The sequence below is a fragment of the Sarcophilus harrisii genome, chromosome 1, assembly GCF_902635505.1.
Source record: "Sarcophilus harrisii chromosome 1, mSarHar1.11, whole genome shotgun sequence".
Taxonomy (NCBI): domain Eukaryota; kingdom Metazoa; phylum Chordata; class Mammalia; order Dasyuromorphia; family Dasyuridae; genus Sarcophilus; species Sarcophilus harrisii.
Genome location: NC_045426.1, coordinates 642,859,684 through 642,879,761, shown reverse-complemented (window position 1 = coordinate 642,879,761; position 20,078 = coordinate 642,859,684). Strand labels below are relative to the sequence as shown.

The window sequence follows — 20,078 nt, the reverse complement described above, 5'->3', positions numbered from 1 at the left end:
TCCAAAGAACTTCCTTCCTGGGGGTGGCTGATGTTTTTCACTAAAGGGGATTTAGTACCCAGGGAAGGTTAGAATCCATGCCTTTTCCCTCCCCAAGAGCCAAGAAGCAAAGATGGCATATATAAAGGTTCGTGTATGGGCTAACCAGATGGAAGGGCAAGACACTGAAGATCATAACAACCAATTTATTCAACCAATGCTACTATGTGACTTGACAGGGAAAATCAGAGCCTAAAAGATCATGGGCCACTTACCAGCATCACCACACACCAGTTCAGGATACCTCGGTAGTTGCTGAATCCACTAGCTGAGCTGAACAAAGATTCCTGCAACCGGTGGCACCTGGTGGTTTGGGGGAGAGGGGGAAGGGGAATAGGAAACAAAATATTTCAGTGAAAAGTCTGCAACATGTGAAGAAAAAGCAGGAAATTGAGACCTAAGTGAAAGTCCTACACCCTGATCCAAAATGAGTTTTCCTCTCAAACTTGTCAACATTATCATGGAAAAGGGTGGCAAGGTTTAGGGAGTCAATCACAATATATATGGTCTGCTGTTAGGCACTGGGCACAGTGGTAGAAGGTACAGCCCCTCGATTTGCATGTTAGTGAGTTCAGACTGTAGAAAGAAAGCTGAATGAAAACAAAACAATGTCGTAAAAGAACTATACAAATGAAGACAGAACTGACCACCTGCAGAATTTGGGGGACCTAAGAACAAAGGAACAACCAGAGTCCAGGGTAGGTAATACAGGAACCCTAAACAATTTGGTTTTTCACCTGACAGTAAGGAAAGAACTGACAGTTGACACCATTTCTTAACAAACCTGTCTTCTGAAACACACAATATAATAACCTCAAAGTTAACAGAAACAAAGTATCATGACAGGACTGAGAGGGAATAGGTTTTTTTTTTTTAATTCGATTTTCTCTCCTTTCTGCCTCCTCCCCATTGAAAAAACCAACACCCCAACTCTTATAATAATCATAAAAGTTGGGCCAAACAAATCCCCACATTATCCTTCTTCCACGTCTAAAATTATACATTTTATCCTCCATCCTGAGTCCATCACTCCATCCATTGGGTAGCATGTTTTGTCATCAGTTCTCTGGAATCAAGATTGTTCACTAAATTGCTTAAGAGTTCTAAAGCCTTTCAAAGTCATTTGTCTTTTCATCATTGTCATCTCTCCTACTTTTACTTCATTCTGTATCAGTTCAGACATGTATTCTCATGTTTCTCTAAAATAATCCCCTTCATCATTTCTTTAAGCAAAATATTCATATGCCACAATTGATTCAATCATTCTTCAAAAATGCACACAAAAGACAAGCTACCACAAAAGAAAAAAAGAAAAAAAAAAGCTACTATATTTTTGTACATGAGTTCTTTTCCCCTTTCTTTGAGTTTAGGCCTAATGGTCAAAGGGTATGCAGAGTTTATTAAATGTATGTGCATAGTTTCAAATTACTTTCCAGATACTTCCCAATATCTCATAGCTCCTCCAACAATGTACACTTTTGCTCACAGTAGAGGAAAAAGACAATTCTTAAAACTTTCATGCAGTCACATCCCCTGCAAGCTGTGAGAGAGGAGGCCTTTCCATATTCTTAGTATTGTTATTTTGATATCTGTCCAAATGAAACTTTTATTTTTTATTTTATTTTTTTATCATTTTTATTTATTACTTTTTTTTACATCATCGTTTTCCTGAGTGCCCCTCTCATCTGCCAGAGAACCATACTATACAAGTTATTTTTGAAGATTAAAAAATAAAGAGTAATCCATTGAAAAAGTTCAAAAACATGTATGATGTCCAACAACTATGGACTTCTCACCTGCGCAATTTTTTTCATATAAAACTATTTATTCATAAATATCTTCAAAAATGAAAATAGGTTTACGAAAAACAAGTCCTTCCCCAGCTGGGGAGGGGTGGGGAAAGGAGAGTCCTTGGCCCCAAGTGCTGGGGGCAGGCAGGAAGGGGAGGGGGAGAGGGTCAGTGGGCAGGGGTCACTGCAGGTCCCGGTCCTCCAGGTAGCGGTACTCGAAGGTGAACCCCTCCTTCTTCCGCTGGCCCCACTTCTCGTAGTCAAAGTAGATGTAGGTGCCCTGCTCAAACTCGTCTGTGATGGTCTTGGGCTCCTCGTGCTGCTGAAACCACATCATGTATTTGGTGTGAAATCGCCATGATTGCTTCTTGAGGGCCTTGGCAGCTAGGTACTGAGCCTTGGTGCCCTCCAGATAGTAGAAGATGAAAAACAGGGTCTCCGTGGAGAGGCGCTGATAGAATTCCTTTTTGGTTTGGAAACTGCCCTCCTGTATTTTCTTCATTTGAGCCATGCTTGATTTTTTTTTTTTTTTGGCTACTTTCAATCTTGCTTTCTTTCTGAGAGTGGTTCTTCCTTCTATTTACATTGTTACGGTTCTTGATGCCACTTATACTCTCCTATCAGTTCATATAAATCTTTTCATGGCACAGGTAATATTCCATTATATTCATGTACCACAATTTATTTAATCATTCTCCAGCTGATGAGCATCCACTTTGTTTCAATTCTTTGCTATCATAAAAAAAAAAGTGCTGCTATAAATATTTTGGTCTATATGGGGATTTTCTTCTTATCAATGGCTTCCTTGGCATATAAGCTTTGTAATAAGAATCTCTGGTTCAAAAAGTATGGACATTTTACTTTATTTACATAGTTCCAAATTGTTTTTCAAAATAGCTGTACCATTTCACAATTCTACCAACAATTGGTGTGTCTATCTTCAGCCTCCAATATTATTGCCATTTTTTATCATCTTTTTAATTTGTAGAGTATGAGGTGAACAACCTCAGGGTGGTTTTATCATTAGTGATCTGGAACATTCTTTGGAGCATTGTCAATATTTTGCAATTTTTCTTGTAAGAATTGTTTATCAAATGAGGTGATTCGGGGCAATTCCAATAAATTTATGGTGGAGAGAACCATCTATATCTAGAGAGAGGACTATGGGGACTGAGTGGAGTTCAACATAGTATTGTCATCTTTTTTGTAGTTTGCTTTTTCTCATTTTTCTCCCTTCTGATGTGATTTTCTTTGTGCAGCATGTTAAATGTGGAAATATATTTATATAAGAATTGAACATATTTAACCTATATTGGATTACTTGCTGTCTAGGAGAGAGGAGGTGGGAAAGGAGCTAGAAAAACTTGGAATACAAGGTTTTGCAAGAATGAAAATTGAAAACTATCAAGTATTCTGAAAAAATAATAAGCTATTTTTTAAAAAATTGTTTGTTCATATCCTTTGCCAAATGTTATTTCATCCCCATTACCATATCCTGGCATTCCAATTTTTTTCTCCAAAGGGTCATCTTAGTGGCCCTGATATCAGGGTAAAGAAGAATTGGTAACCCCATTTGCAGATGGAGAAATAGTAAGGTAGATAATTACCAAGCTCAAGCAGGTCCTACAAACTTGGTATGTGTCTCGAAGGGTCTCAAGGCCCCTGAACATTCAAGAAGGGGGAAGGTGCAGAGGCCTTAACTATCACCTAAACCTCCCCTTAATATGTCACTGGAATATTATGAGATGGATTGAAGTGAAGAAGACAAGTTACCACTTTTGCCAATATCTGCAACCTCTGATCAACGGCTAACAAGTACATAAACCTTCAACACAAAATGAGACCCTGGGACTTGACATCAGTAGCCAGGAAATCACATCTCTTCCCTCCTGAGTTGAACAAACATCCCTCATTGTTCTCCTCACTAAGCATCCCTAACTGTTCTCATTATTGTCCTAGGGGAACCTGAAAAAACCTAGGAATTCCCCTAAAGTACAGGGAAGACATCTGAAATAGTGATGGGGTCCCTTGGTGCTTGGTCACTTTGTTGTGGGCCATAAGGAGACACATTAACTGAAAAGAACCTGAATTACTGCATACAATCAAGAAGCAAAGCTACTTCCAGGGGCAAGCAGGGAGGAGCATCAACAGATTATCCTGTCCTTAAGTGGGTCTTTATTGCTGTATGCCCTTGTTGAATTCCTTGTCATTTCTAGCACAGACAAAAAATTATCATGACCCCACAAACATCCAATCAGAAAGCTAAGTTATGTCAATGCCCAGAGTTATTTTTCTCTTATAAGAAAACCTACTGATACCACACTTCTTTGCTAATTCTTTTTAGGGTTAACCCACCAGTCAATGGCTTAATAACCCACTGTCTCCTTTTAGGAATTGCCTCCCTTATGGCATCTCAAGTTCATTAGGAACTGCCTGACTTTTGGCATCTTCCCTCTTGTTAGTTGTTTTCTCCTTTGTTTAATAGCTAATTTCTCTTCTGGCATTAATAAAATCTAAGCCTCTAGATGTAGAGATGGTGTAAGCCTACAAATTCTTTTGAAAAACCTAGCAACACCAATCCAAAACCCAACTATTTTGAGGGTTCAACCTCATACCCCAGTCACTAGAAATTTCCTTTTGGCTTTTCAGTATCATTGAAATGAGAGATCCAGTCTCTTATTCTTTCCAAATATAGACCTGACTGAGACAGACAGGTAAGCCAGCCCACCATTTTCAAACAATTTCCCCAATTCAGCTTAATACCTAACCTTAGTTTTCTTATTTGGCCTCCAGGTTGGCCCAACTATCCCATCCATTTATTTTCACTATATTTACCCTTCAGGGTAGCCAGGAAAAACTGAAGTTTCTCTATAACCACAGCTCCAAGCCCTGACTCTAGGGTAGATGACATCTGAGGGGCAAAGAGGCAAAAAATTTTATATAGGTTCTTTCTGTTTCATGGCCAGAAAAGATCCCAAGGACTACCAACACCTACACTTGCCACTCTCATTGGGAGAGTTTTCTTTTTCTCAGACTGCAAAAGCTGATACAGAATACTGATCTCCAGTTAACAGATTTCTTTCTTCATTTAACCCCAAAGGAAACCTGTATCCCTTAGAACAGGGAGCAAATCAAAACAAGGGCACCTCAAAAAAAACCTAAGCGTTTGGGAACTAGCACAGAACCAAGTTCCATTGCTGGAAAACTAGTTTCATGCTTTAAAATCCCGTGCTCTGCTTAATTGATTTGCCTGGGCAAAGACAAGCTCTTCAGGCTATGTCTTCTCCCTTCAGATCAAATCTCAGTGAAAGGGGGCACTTACTATTAGAATAGACTCCATATCTACCCCGTGTTGCTTTGGGTTCTAGACTCTCACTACTCACCTTAAGCAGTACTGCGCAGGATGGAAAGGAAAAGAGAGGTAAGGAACATACCAAGCTACCTCCTACTGTTCCAACCTAACTCGGGCAAAAACCCTAGGACCTTTCAGACAGAAATGTAAAGCAACCTTTGAATCTCATAGAGAAGGGAGGCAGGAAGGAATAAGCATTTATATAGTTACTTACAATCTGCTGGGCATTGTGCTAAGTGATTTACAAATCTTATTTAATATCAAACAAGATCTACCAAGTGAGCAGAGCGGGGAAGAAAACACTTCAAAACTCAAAATGGTCAGAGCCTCCTAAGAGGCAGCTAGACTTCCAGCTCAAACCTGACTTCCAGCTCAATACAGGTAGCTGCAGTTCACCCAAATGAAAACAGACATCTGAGCCTACACAGAGATGGGAAGACGTAAAAGCCTTTGAAAAGCTAAGTTACCCTTTCCCAGAGGCAATGAACAAATTGTAGTGTGAGGAATTGAGCTGAAACTCTCTAAGGAGTCATGCACAAACCTTCAACTTTCTGCTGCAGGGCCAGGGAGCTGGGGTGGGGTAGAGAAGGGAGGAGTTATTAAGTATTTATTAGCCAGAGTGGGGACAATGGACAACTGACCTTTGCCTACTCCTGATAAGACCATCACAAAGTCATACCTACATAGACCCTAATTCTAACCACACCCTCTTTATTGGCCATCTATAATGCCTAGCTCCATGATATATGAAGACCAAAGTTCTACAGGACCCTCAAAGCATGCCAGAAATCTTGCCTAAGTCCCCAGCCTTCAAAGGAGCTAAGAACATGTCCTGAATCCCCCCCCCCCGTCCCCACCCCTCTTCGCTGTGTCTCTCTGTGTCTGTCTCTCTTACACACACACACACACACACACACACACACACACACACACACATTTTATGTCTCTTTCCTTCCCAATTGGATTATAGTTAAAAATGGAATCAAGAATTGTTTGTTAGAAACTTTATTATAATATAAAACAAGTTACCCTTTTTTGAATTCTAGCAATATGGCCAACCATAATGAAAAACTGCTTTTGAAAGCCTACCCTTTCTTAAAAAAATCTTCAAATTCTCAATGTTGGATACTACTAAACAATTCTCCCTTCTGGAAACAACTTATTTCCAAAGTATGGCATTCTCCTGGTCCTCCCCTTTCTCTCTTTTTTGACTAACTCATCTTCCCTTCCTACTTACTTCCTCTAAATTAGCAGGCAGCTAGGGGCTTAGATTCAGAAAGGCCCGAGTTCAAATCCACCTTCAGACACTTCCTAGCTGTGTGATCCTGGGCAAATCATTCCACCTCAAAAAAAAAAAAAAAGAGGTGTTATGTATGTTAAATGTATGTTCAAAATTGTGTTCAACCTGGAAAAGAAAAAGAAAAGAAAAGACATTGGGGGGATGAGAGCTATCTTTAATTGAAGGATTGTCATGAGGAAGAGCAAGAGCAGAAGTGGGAGCAATGTACAAAGAGGCAGATTATCAGGAAAAACTTCCTAATGGAACTATTCTGACAAAAGAGTGTAGCGAGCTCCTTCACTAGATGCTTTCAAGTACAATCTGTATGACCACTAGAATGGAGATTAAGTATGGATTGGATTAGATGACTGTTGAGATACATACATACATGTTGAACGTACTTTTTTTTTTTTTTTTTTTTTTTTTGCTGAGGCAATTGGTGTTAAGTGACTTGCCCAGTCACAACCAAGAAATGTCACATTTGAACTCCGGTCCTCCTGACTTCAGGGCTGGTGCTCTATCCACTGCGCCACCTAGCTGCTCCCTGTCTGTCTTTAAGAATTGTGAGGATCAAATGATTTTTCATGAAGATTAAATATTTATAAAGCACTTACACCCTGCTTAGCATATAGTAGACAGTATGTCAATGTTTATCCCCTTCTCCCTTTTCCCAAAGTTTAGTCTTCAACTTATCTCAACAGTGCCTCCTCTCAACCACTCCTAGGACTTCAAACTCTCCCTTTCTATAATCTTATCCACAAGCCAACCTGAATTACTAGTAATCCTTAGATTTATGTACTACTTGCGCTTCAGGTATTTGCTCACTTATGACCTGCAATTCTCTCTCACCATATCTACCTATTTAAAATTCTACCTAACCTAGGGGTTGGATAAATTCAACCTAGAAATTTATGGCCAAAGAACAACTTGGGAACATTATGAAATGCAAAATAGAAAATTTTGATGACATTAAATTAAAAAGGGTTGCACAAACAACACTAATGTATTCAAGATTAACTGGTCATCCTGCCATTTAGGGGAGGGGGTGGGGGGGGTAAGAGGTGAAAAATTGGAACAAGAGGTTTGGCAATTGTTAATGCTGTAAAGTTACCCATGTATATATCCTGTAAATTAAAGGCTATTAAATAAAAAAAAAAATATGTATTCAAGATTAGAAGGGAAATAAAAAACTGGGGAAAAAATTTTAAAGCCACTGTTTCTGAGAAAGGCCTTGTTTCTAAAATATATAGAGAACTGAGTAAAATTTATAGGAATGCAAGTCTTTGCCAATTGATAAATGGTCAAAAGATATGAATAAACAATTTTCAGATAAAGAAATTAAGGCCATTTCTAATTATATGAAAAAAATAATCTAAATCATATTGATTAGAGAAAGGGAAATTAAGACAACTCTCAGGTTAGCTAAAATGACAGGAAAGGATAATGATAAATGTTGGAGGGAAAGGGGATATTAATGTATTGTTGGAAGAATTGTGAAATGATCCAACCACTCTGGAGAGCAATTTGGAACTCTGCCCAAAAGGTTATCAAACTGTGCATACCCTTTTGATCCAAAAGTCTCACTTCTAGGTCTGTATCCCAAAGACATCATAAAAGAGGGGAAAGGACCCACATGTTCGAAAATGTTTGCAGCAGCTTTTTTTGTAGTAACAAGGAACTGGAAACTGAGCACATGCCCAACAGTTGGAGAATGACTGAATAAGTTATGGTATATGAATGTAATGGAATATTACTGTTCTATAAGAAATGGTGAGCAGGCTGATTTCATAAAAACCTGAACTTACATGAACTGATGCTGAGTGAAGTGAGCAAAATCAAGAGAACTTTGTACACAGTAATAACAACATTGTATAATGACCAAGTATGATGAACTTCTCAACAGTTTGGTGATTCAAGGCAATTCCAATAGACGTGGGATGGAAAATGTAATCTGAATCCAGAGAGAAGACTATGAGGACTGAATGTGGAGCTCAACTAATTATTTTCACTTTTTTTTTTTGTAGTTATTTGTTTGCTTGGGTTTTTTCTCATGGGTTTTTTCCCCCTTTGATTTTTCTTGCACAACATGACAAATATCAAAATGTGTTTAAAATGACTGCACATTATTTAACCTGTATCAGATTACTTGCTATCTTGGGGAGAGGAGAGGGAAGGTAAGAGGGAGGGAAAAAAATTTGGAACACAAGTCTTACAAAAATAAACGATGAAGGAGGCAGCTAGGTGGCGCAGTGGATAGAGCACCAGACCTGAAGTCAGGAGGACCCGAGTTCAAATATGATCTCAGATACTTAACACTTCCTAGCTATGACCCTGGGCAAGTCACTTAACCCCTTAATTGCCCCAGCACAAATAAATAAATGTTGAAAACTATCTTTATATGCATTTGAAAAAATAAAATACTATTGAAAATTAAAAACAACAACAAAAATTCTACCCAACCTTTAAGATGCTGCTCCTCCTTTATGGAGATCCCTCAGCCAAAAGTTCGAAGGGACCTCATGAGTTCATCTAATACAAAGATGTTAAATTCAGGGCTAGCACAACTACCTTAACCAGATTAAAATGTAATTTGAGAAATGTTTAGCAAAATAAATAAAAGTACAATAACACATATTGTTATTTCATGTTTTTCTAAGTCAATATGAGCCAGCATGGATTTATTTCTATTTGAGTTTGACACCAGTGATCTAGTATAGCTAAACCTGAATATGAATCCTCTTTATAATCTTCACTTGTCAGGGCAGCTAGATACAGTGAATACATATACTCATATACTTAATACTTACTAGCTGTGTGACCCTGGACAAGTCCATTCTAATTGCCTGGCAAAAAACCCTCATACAATCTTCCCTTGTCAAATGATCTTTAAGCCTCCATTCCATAATTCAATAAACTCAATTCAACACATTTATTAAGTACCTAGAGTCTGGAGATAACGGGGAGGGGGGGGGGGGAAGTTACTACCCTTTAGAGTCTTACACTCTATTTGAAGGAAACATGCACATAGAGAAGTATACACAAAAATATATACAAGATGTAAAGTAATTTTGAGAAGGAAAAAACAACACTTAGGTTCATCAGAAAATTTTTCCTGTACCAAGTGGCACCTGAGTTATGTCCTGAAGGAAGGCAGGGATTCCAAGAGATAAAGAGATAACAAAGGAATCCATAAGAGGCCACCTATGCAAAGGCAAGGAGCCAAGAGGTGAAATGTTGTATGTGGAAAAGAGCTAACAGGTCATTTTGACTGGAAAAGTATGTGTGAAGGGAAATAACATGAAATTAAAAACTAGAAAAGTTGATGAGACCTAGACTATGAAAGGTTGGACATCTTAAATGCCAAACTTTGTATTTTATTCCAGAGATGAGAGCCTTGAAAATGTTTGTATAAAGTGGTGATGTAGTCAAGATATGTGATTTTTTTTTTAGTTTAACAGTTCTGTGAAAGATGGATTAAAGATTAGAAAAACAAAGTAGGGAGACAAATTACAACACTTGTAAGAGTACGGGCAAGTGTACTGAACTATGATAGAATCTATGGGAGTCAAGAGGAGATTCATTCAAGACATATTATAGGGAGTGGAAAAAAAAGGATGCTTCCAAACGTATGAACTCATTGAATGACTAAAACGATACTAATATCCTCAATAGAAATAGGAAAATTTGGAAGTGGGATGGGTCAGGATAAAATAAAGTTAGTTTCCTTTCTAACATGTTGAGTTTGAGATGTCTATGGGACATCAAGGTGGAGATATCCAGCTAATAGTTGGTAATAAATCTGTGCAGACAATTTCTGTACAGATTTTTTAAAAATAAATTTAGGCAGATAAAGAGATTACAAAAAGACTATAAGAGTAGAGGGTCCAGGGCAGAGTTTTGGGAATGATCACATTTAGGAGACAGAAGACAGGTGATTTAGTATGTATAAATAAATAAATAAATAAAACAAAACAAAACAAAACAAACTGAGAAATAGCAGAAGCAGGAAAACCAAGAGAGAGAAATGTCATAAAATCTAAGGCAGGAAAGGGTGTCAGGACATGATATTCCAGAAGCAGAGGATTTCATTTTAGAACTGGAAAGGATCTCAACAATCATCTAATCCAATCCATACTTAATCTCCATTCTAGTGGTCATACAGATTGTACTTGAAAGCATCTAGTGAAGGAGCTCACTACACTCTTTTGTCAGAATAGTTCCATTAGGAAGTTTTTCCTGATAGTAAACCTAAATCTGCCTCTTTGTACATCTAGACCATTGCTCCCGCTTCTGCTCTTGCTCTTCCTCATGACAATCCTTCAATTAAAGATAGCTCTCATCCTCCCAATGTCTTTTCTTTTCCAGGTTGAACACAACAATTTCTTTTAAACTAATCCTCATACAACATAAGACTCAAATCCCTTCACCATCCAGGTAGCCTACCTTAGCTTAGCAATATCTTTTCTAAATTATGTATCTAGAATTTAACACCATACTTCAGACAATCTGACAAGGGGAGACTACAGAGGTTACCTATTCAATCCTGAAAGCTAGACTTCTCTTGATGTATCCCAAGGTCACACTAACTTTTCTAACTGTCAATTACACTTAATCCTTATTGATCTCATAGTTCACTAAAAATCCATAATCTTTTTCAGACAAGTTGGTGTAGAATTGTGGTCCTTATAACTGTTAAGCCTAGGACTTTGCTTAAATTTACTAAACAAATGTTTTGGCTTGAGATGTTTTTGAATTATGTCTCTTATCTAACTTAATAGCTATTCTTCCCACCTTTGTATCATCTGCATATCTTTTAAGCATCAAAGCACACACAGATGCTTGAGGCACACCACTGGAAATCTACCAAACTGATAAAAATAATTAATTATTTTAATTTCTGAACTTAGCAATTTAATCAATTCAATCAAGTAAGCACTTATCAAATGTGTGTTGTCTCACCCTTTAAAATGAGAGCTTATTTGAGAGTAGGGACTATCTCACTTTGCAATTTTCACCCCTATTGCTTAGCAGTGTTTTGCATATAGTGTTTAGTAAATACTTCCTTCCTTCATTTATTCAAGCTATATTCCAAATAAGTGAAACAGCTCCTTTCTTCAAGGAGCTTACTTTCTATGGGAAGATACATGTTTTAAGTAAATAAAATAAATAACAATGCCCCATAAAGTCCTACTGCAACTTTAAGATCTGACTAAAAAAGTGCACGAAGTGTTTGGAGATGCCTTGTGTACAAATACAATGTGACTTCAGGGAGGAAAGGGTCCTAACAATTGAGGGACTAAGTTGGCACTTGAGGTGGGCCTTAAAGGGCACCTAAGGATTTCAAGAGGCAGAAAAGCATTCCAGGCAAAGGCATATAAGCAGTAGACATAATCTCATGCATGTAGGGGAACAACAAAAAAGTCAAGTTTGCCTAAAGCAAACAATAATGAGGGAGTAATGTAAGCAGACTGAAAGGGTAGATGAGGGCCAAATCACAAAGAGCTTTAAATATCAAGCAGATAAGTCTATATTTTAATCATAAAAGCATCAGGGAACCACTACAGCAAGATCATAATCTTTTTGTGTCATTAATCCCTTTGGCTATCTAGTGAAATCTATGAATCTCTTAAATTATTTTTAAATGCATAAAAAATAATTAGACTGAAATACATTAAAAAAAATTTTTTTTAAGTTTACGAATTCCACATTAAAAGTCTCTGAAACTAAAGTTTCTTGAACAGGAAATATATGGTCATATATACAAAATCCTTTAAAATTATTCCTTCAGCAGTTATACAAAAGACAAATAAGAGAGGGGAAATACTTGAATGTGGAAATCAGTTAAGGATGTTGCAACAATTCTGGCAAAAAAAACTTTGAGGGCCTGGTTGTAGCATAAAATGACACAAATGTCAAATGAGGAGAAACAACATAGTAGCAGAAATGACAAATGGAGGGAAGAGGGATGCCATCTTACCTACATCTCTCCAACTTTTTCACTAAATTAGTGCAAGAGATTAGATCAAATGCTTTGCTAAAATTAAAATCAAACATTAGCACCCCATCCCTATCTATTAATTTAGTGAATAAGTGACAAAAAGGGAAGTAAGATTAGGCTGGCAGGATGTATTCTTCATTGAGTGGTGATGGATCTTTAGCATCTCTGCCTCCTGTTCTAAACATTCCCCCATCATCCTTAATTTGTGGAAAATGCTAGAGATTACTAAAGTCAAGAGCACGAGGTTTTCATTTGCAGAATCCATTCTCTTTCTTGAAAATCTGAACATTGCCTTTCTCAGGTTTTGCATGCATACCTATCATGTTTATGTTTTTTCAAGTATCACCAACAGTGGCTCCATAAAGACAGTGGCTCAGTAATTAAGGTTGCCAGGTAGTTTATCTGGGCCAAGTACCTTTAATCTTTTGAGTACAGATGGTATTTTCTTATGATCTCCTTCCTTATCTTGGGTATCAACTCCGTTATCCATTTTTGCTCTGTGCTTTCTTGGACAAGGGTCACTTTCCTTGCTAGATAAAACAGAAGCTCTACTTTTGCTCTGGCGTCACTAATCTTCCTCTGCTTTGACTTAAGCAAGAACTTCTCTCTCCCTCAAAAGAACCTCAAAAAATGCCTTTGGGTAGATTTAGCTTTTTTGGCAGCACTTTAGGGCTCCTGTAATTTCTCTAAGTACTGCTCTACCTTTTTTGTGTTCATCCCGATTCCTTCCCTTACCACCATCTTCTACCACTAGTTTTAAATTCTAAAACACCTAGCAACTTCTCTGTGCCTTCGGTCTCAATCACAAATCTCATTTTTCCTCCATCAAAACTGCTTTCCTTTGTGACTTCAGAATTTTATTTTTGAAATTCTTCCTGAGCTTGTTACCAATTACAAATTATTATTTGAATTTCTCAGCAGGCTTCCCCTGCAGGACCCTCCATGAGATCCTGTCTTTCCTCCAATCCTGTAAAATCTGCTTTCCAAAATCTAGGGTTCAGATCAAACTGTGGTGGATGTGGTGGATTTTATACTTTCTAAGAGAGACAGATACACTTTCCCCCAACATTTCCCTCATTTTGACCTTAGCAATCATTCCTATTAGGGAATATCAAAACCAAGAGAAAACTTCCTACCTACTGTTGGTTCATCCATCTTTTGAATAATGAAATTATCATCAGAGGTCACAAAATTGCTAGGAAGAGAACTCCACAAAATCTGGATAATTGAAGTTCCCAATCACTATTATACTAGATTTCCATGCTATGTGATTTTATTCTTGAATTCCTCAACTATGTCCTCTTTCTATCCAGATGTTCTATATAGAATAAAGGCTTTGAAAAGATCATTGGATTTATTAGCTGGTAAGAAGAAATGGATGGTAATCTTGAAAAGAGTAGTTTTAGGGCACTGGTAGCCAGAAACCATAATAAAGCTTTAAGAACTGATAAGTCAAAGGTGAGAAAATGGAGGCAATTATAAACAAACTTCTCTAAAACTCTGGCTGTGAAAGGGAAAATAAGTTTAGGAGCTATCTTCCAACCTCAAGTAAAGGCCTTTACTCTCTTTTCCTAACTCCTCCATGGAAGCTTGGGAGGTGATCAAAGGGGGGAGGAGGGGAAGACTGCTAAGTTAACCTCAGACATATCCTGGGGGAGAAATTATTTGGCAAGGTTTCTCTCATTGAGAAATGGACTGATCCCACAGAAGCTTTGGAGTTGATCAAAAGGGAAAGAGGTCAAAAGAGTTAAGATAACAGACTTCTTTTCTCTCCCCCCCCCCCCAAACTTCACTCAAAAGGCCAAGTTGCTCTAAAGACATTTCCATTCTCCTCACTCTCTCCCTACTCCCACCACTCCCACCATAACCTTGAGGAAAGCCACACATCAGCTTTCCCTATCACTAGACTGGAGCCTTTTATTGCATTCCCCCAAAAGGTTACCTTGCCTTAGTTAAAATGGGGGAGAGGGAAGAGAGGAAGGAGGAAAGAACAGTAGTTTGAATAGCCAGGTCATCTGCCTGGTACCTAGCCTAAGTCTAGAATTCTGTACTTGGCTACCTTCAGAAACACCAGGACTGACAACCTCTCAAGACCCTTCAATCCAAATCCCCAAACACAAAACTTTCCCCCTGCTTATACCTTCACCTCTAAAATTAAAGAATATCAGAATTGAACTATATGACTGAATGGTACCTTCCAATTTCATCTGAGCAAAATCCCCTCAATAATAACCTAAAGAGCCTCCAGGTGAAACTTTAATACTTTCCAAGGAAATTAATTTCCTATTGAACTGTTGGACAGCTCCAATTCTTGGAAATTTCCCACATTACAAGCTAAAAATCGGCCTTTCTCCCTACCCCCAAAATTTCCTCTCTTAATGTAAATAGTCTACTCCTTGGAATCAAGCAGATTCAATTAATTTTCCCTCAAAAAATTAACCTTCTAATATTTGAAAACAGTGATCATGTGTCTCAAAGTCCAGCTAATAAACAGTGTCTTCATGGAAAATAAGGAAGTTGAAGTATAAGAAAAAGGGATGTGATTCAGAAGGTGAACAGCAAACCCTTCTAGATTCTTTCATCATAGCCTCACCTTGCAACAGGGATAGGAAAAACCTAATTTACACCCCAAAGCATAACTGTTTGCCCTGCCCAAGCTAAGCAGGAAGTATTGAGAAAATAGTGAAGAAATTATTTTTCATAGGGTCAAAGTGAAGAACAGAAGGAAAGCAAGGGGTGATGAAGGGAAAAGGCAGGAAAAGGGCAGAGATAAGGGAAGACTATTATAGGAAAAGGAAAACAGTGAAAAAGTAGGCAATTATTGGGGGAAAATAGGGAAAAGGAGGTTAAAGAGATAATAAAAATACATTGAGATTACCACGTAACTACTTACAAAATAGTTTACATTTATCATCTCATTTAATCATTAAAATAACCATGTAAATAAACTGACAGTACAATTATTTTACAGACTGGAGAACAGATCCAGAGCTGTTAAAATCATTTGCCTGAAGTAACATAATTAGTGATAGAGCTGAGAATCAAACACAACTTTAGACTCCTAGTCCAGTGTTCTTTCTACTATGCTGTTATTGGGACAGACAGTAAGGAAACAAGCAGAAAGACCGAAAAGAAAAATGATGTGAGGGAAGGATGACAGAGCATTGATGAAGATGGAAGAATGGTGAGAGACATACTGAGTTCCCAGTCTGGGAGGATCCCCCAGATACCATTTCACCTACTCCCTTGTTATAAAGCAAGATGGCAACAGCTCCTAATATAGTGAAATAGGATAAAGAAAAAAGATTAAATCTTTTTTCTTTATAGCAAATGTTTCCATTAATGTTTTATATATATATATATATATATATATATATATATATATATATTCCAGGACTTCCTACCCACATGACATGTACTCAATAATGTTATCTCTTTCTTAATCATTCTATTTAGAAGTAACCGTCTACTTTACTCTCTCAGCACTATGTTCATACTACTAATATGAGATGGCATTTTGTCTCATATTACACTATAGGTCATACTGAAACAGCAAAGCTGAAAAAGACTTTGCACACAGTAGGTTCTTTACGAAGTTCGCTGACTGGCTGGTATGAAAAATTCTTTTTCATAGGATGGGAAGTGGGAATTCAAATGGGAAGTGATGAGAGCTTGAATTAGGGTAGATACTTTCATAGGCAGATGAATACCATGGCCTTTTTTATATGGTACCTAAAAGGGTCAAGAGCCCAAGAGTTGTCCGTCCTTCAGATGCGATCAATTCCCCAAGCAGCTGCGGGACCAAGGGTTTCCTTCCTTGGTTTTGTGTGGTCTGGATTACTTAGAACTGAATTCCTTCTGAGGTGGAATCTGAAGAGGTGGCTCAGGAACACTAGCTCTTGGGCAGTTTAAGGAGCCAGACTGAGCAGCAGCTGAAGGTTAGCTCCGAGGAACAGCCTCTTGGCCAGTCTTTCTTCCTTTAGCCTCTCCTGCCCAATCCATCCCACATGCGCTGGCTGATCCCTCCTTTTCCTTCCTAGTTCTGATCACATTACTCTCTTGCTCAAAAAACGTCTGTGCCCTAACAGAACAAAATCCAAAGTCCTTAGCACAGAACGACCCGCAGCCCGACAGTCAAGGCCTTCTGACTTACTGGCCCCCTGAAGCCCCTCCGTGTGAGTGCGACTTCCTCCCCCACCCCGGCCCATTCCCCTCCTTGTGTTCGTGCCTCCCTCGGGCCCACCTACGGCAGCCTATCACAACTCTGGCCGTCCTTCCAGGCCTGCCTTGAATGCCCCTCCCTCCACGTAGCTTTCCCTGGACTCTCAGCTGTAAGTGACTCCGGGGTCCGGTAAAGAACACTCCCCTTTCCCCTCTTTCTTCTCGTTCCGTCCTTTCACTTGGCTCCCTCGCGCTGCCTGGAGGCGGAACCCCGTCCATAGCGTGTTACCGAAGCTAACTTGTCTGAATTATCCCAGTTCATCTTGTATCCCTTTTTCCCGACACTCCCTCTCCGGCTGGCTCATAAACGCCTAGATAACAGGAACTGTATCCTATTTCATCTCGTATTGTCAGCGCCGCCGAGGACAGAGCCTCGCCTGCAGCAGGCACAGGAGTGGGTTTCTGGGGTCTGTTTTACAACAAATGCATGAATGAGAGACTCTCCAGACCCTCCGACCCGGACTGAGGGAACCATCGGATCCAAGAATCTGGGGGAGGGGAAAAAGTAAAGAATCCGGCAGTCACAGGATGGAAGCAGGGCTAGAGACCGAGAAGGCCCGGGAGGGGAGGGGGCTGGGGAAGCGACCGCAGCCAGACTGGGGCTGGAGCTGGGCATGGGAAGGGAAGGAGGTCAGAAGTGGGATGGGGGTCAGGGGTCGGGCCGGGAAGGGTCACCAGGGGTCAGAGGGCAGCGGGATTGGAGCCCATTACCTTAAGTCCGGGGGGCCCACGCCCTCTCCGTCTCCTTCCCCCCCCGGTGTCCGGGCATGAACAGGGGCAGCGGCCGGGGTCGGGGTCTGGGCCGGGGCGTCCCCCCCGCCGCCTGCGTCTGCTCCCTCGCCCGCCGCCGCCGCCGCCCTTAGTTCCTCCTCAGTCTGGCCGCCCGCGGTCCCGCCACCGCCGCTGCCCCCGCTCGGCGTCCGTGGACCCGTCCTGCGGCGCCGAGAGCCGCCCGCGCCGCCTCGGTCCCCCATCTCCTCGGCCTCGGCCTCAATCTCAGCCACTGCAGCCGAGCGCCTAGCCGCCCAGCGGCTCAGGCACCGCACGGCCCGGCCCGGCCCGGCCCCGCCCAGCTCCGGGCCCGCCTTCGGCCCCGCCTCCCGCCCCCTCAGCCAACGGCCGCCAACCGCCAACCGCTGCCCCCTGTCGGCCGCCGTAGGCCACGCGACAAGCCGCTCTAGTCCCACAAGCTCCGGCAGCGCGTGGGGGGGGAGGGAAGCGGCGGACTGATGAAAGCGCAGGCGCACGCCGCCCTCGAGGATTTGTAGATCCCGCGGAGGTGGGGCGAGGCACGTGGGAGGGTGAAGCGCGGAGGAAGTGGTGACTATAGGCACGCCGGGTCTTGTAGTCAAGAGAAAGAGGGGGAGGAGGGAGGAAGGGGAGGGAGGGAAGGCGTCAGCATCTCCTCCTCCTGACAAGCCACGGACTAAGACTAAGACTAAGGTGTGAGACGAAAACTTGGGAGTTGTAGTCTGGAAGGGACTCCGTTCCTTGCTCTGGGTTCCTGAGCTCCCGGGCCGTCCCACCTGTGATTCTGGTCCCCAGCGTGTTGAGGATCAGGAGAATTGCAAAGACACAACAATAAATTGCGTGAATTACATGTCAATGTCTGTGGCAGAGACAGACCCTTTGGTTATTAGCTCCTCGGTATCCTGACAATTTCACACAGCTGACCAAAACAAACAAACAAACCACCTTTTCTGTGGCATAATCGACCGAGTTACTGCTGCAGCTACACAATGAAGGGGTTCGATAAATGACCTCTAAAGTCCCTTACCATTCTTGTATTTTATTGTTCTCTCTTTGAAAACCTCCTAGGCCTAAAAGATGAAATGACAACTTCTTAGTCTTACATTTAAGGCCTTCTACAATCTGCTCTTTTAAGCCTTTCCGGCTTAAGTTCTTATTCCGCTCTAATTGAACAACTTTTCTAGCCTCTGAACTCCCTTGGCACGTTTCCCCGGTCAAGCCTAAACTGCACTTTGTTACCCAAGGCCTACTGAAATTCTCCCAGGGAGAGGGAAGCATGAGTGAACATACCTAACCCCTGCTCCCCTAAACATCTTACAACGGTGATAAATGAGGAAAGTAGAATATGGGAAAAGAGCCGGGGTAAAAGGACAATTTTTAAAAGTAGGAAAAACTTTCAAAGGCAAATTAACAGAACAATGAAATGAGGCCAAACCCCTCCCCCAGAAAACTGGACCCCACTCAATACAACGAAGTAAATACTCAATGAGATAAAAGAAAATGAATCTTGAATTTTGAGCTGTAAGACCAATAAATTAAATATTCTCATTTTACAAATGAAGAAATTAAGCATAGCTACAATAACAATTATATCTCTAGAAAAGGTAATGGATGTACCATAAGATGTTTCAGAGTATTTAGAATTATGAGTATATAAAGAAGGCTCTGCTACCCATAAAACTGGAAATGTTACTTGATGGAAAAAGTCAATAAGAACAGAAATAATTAGATGGAGAGTGGAGCTGGAGTAGAAAATTTCTGAGGAACAGAGTGACTCAGGATGAAAAGATACACAGATTAAAAAACAAAAAACAGAGCCAAGTTGTTTTTTAAAAGCCAACACTGAAAGTTATCAGTCTTCTTCAAGCAAAAACAACAGAGGTAAAGGACTGGGATCAGTAAGATAATCAGAGAATTATTGGCTAGAAAGAAGAAAAAAGCCTGTGGTATAAATACCATATTCCAGTTATACGGAATAGTATTTTCTAGAAAATTCTTTACAAGCATTAGAAACAAAGCAGAGTGAAAATTTATAGGATCATAAGATACTAACAAAGAAAAACTCTAAAAGTTGACTCCTTAAATATAATCTTCAAGTTTCAAAGCTACACTGTCAAGGAGAATTTTACTAGTAACCAAGAAGCATTTCACATAACAAACAAAATAAAAGCATTCACATTGTGAAAGACTATTTGATAATGACAAAAAATTGAAAAAGACAGTAGAATTCAATATGCTGAAAATCACAGGAAATTGGCTTGCATCCCAAAATTACTTATTCCAATAGAATGTTCCTCAATGAAGTCAGAAAGTTCAGTGCTTTCCTATTGCGAAAAACAGAACACCACATCAGGGTGTTCGATATGCAAACTGAAAAAGAAGCAGAAATAATGCAATCTAAATATAAGTACTTGTCATGAGGGAAAAAAGATACGCATCAAAAAGACAACATTAGATTGGGCAACTGAGAAACCATTGAGGGGAAGAGAAATTCAGAGAAACAGAGAAGAAGGGAGACAGACAGACAGACAGACAGAGACATAGAGAAGATAGGGGGCAATAGAGAAAGAGAAAGACGAGAGGGAGAGACAAAAATAAAGAAGAAAGAAAAGAGAGAGAAGACAGAGAGAGAAGGGGGGTGAAATTCAG

General features: G+C 40.1%; 1 protein-coding gene across 1 annotated transcript in view; it reads right to left on the bottom strand.

The window, feature by feature from the left end:
- Positions 1 to 17,750, bottom strand: part of DGAT1 (diacylglycerol O-acyltransferase 1) — a 35,114-nt gene extending 17,364 nt beyond the window's left edge. The window contains exons 1-2 of the mRNA XM_031947380.1: positions 17,391 to 17,750; positions 255 to 342 (exon numbers count right to left, since the gene is read on the bottom strand). Of these exons, the coding sequence (XP_031803240.1) occupies positions 255 to 342; positions 17,391 to 17,653 (351 nt within the window). The 5' untranslated portion in view covers positions 17,654 to 17,750. The remainder of the gene's footprint in view (positions 1 to 254; positions 343 to 17,390) is intronic.
- Positions 17,751 to 20,078: the final 2,328 nt, after the last annotated feature.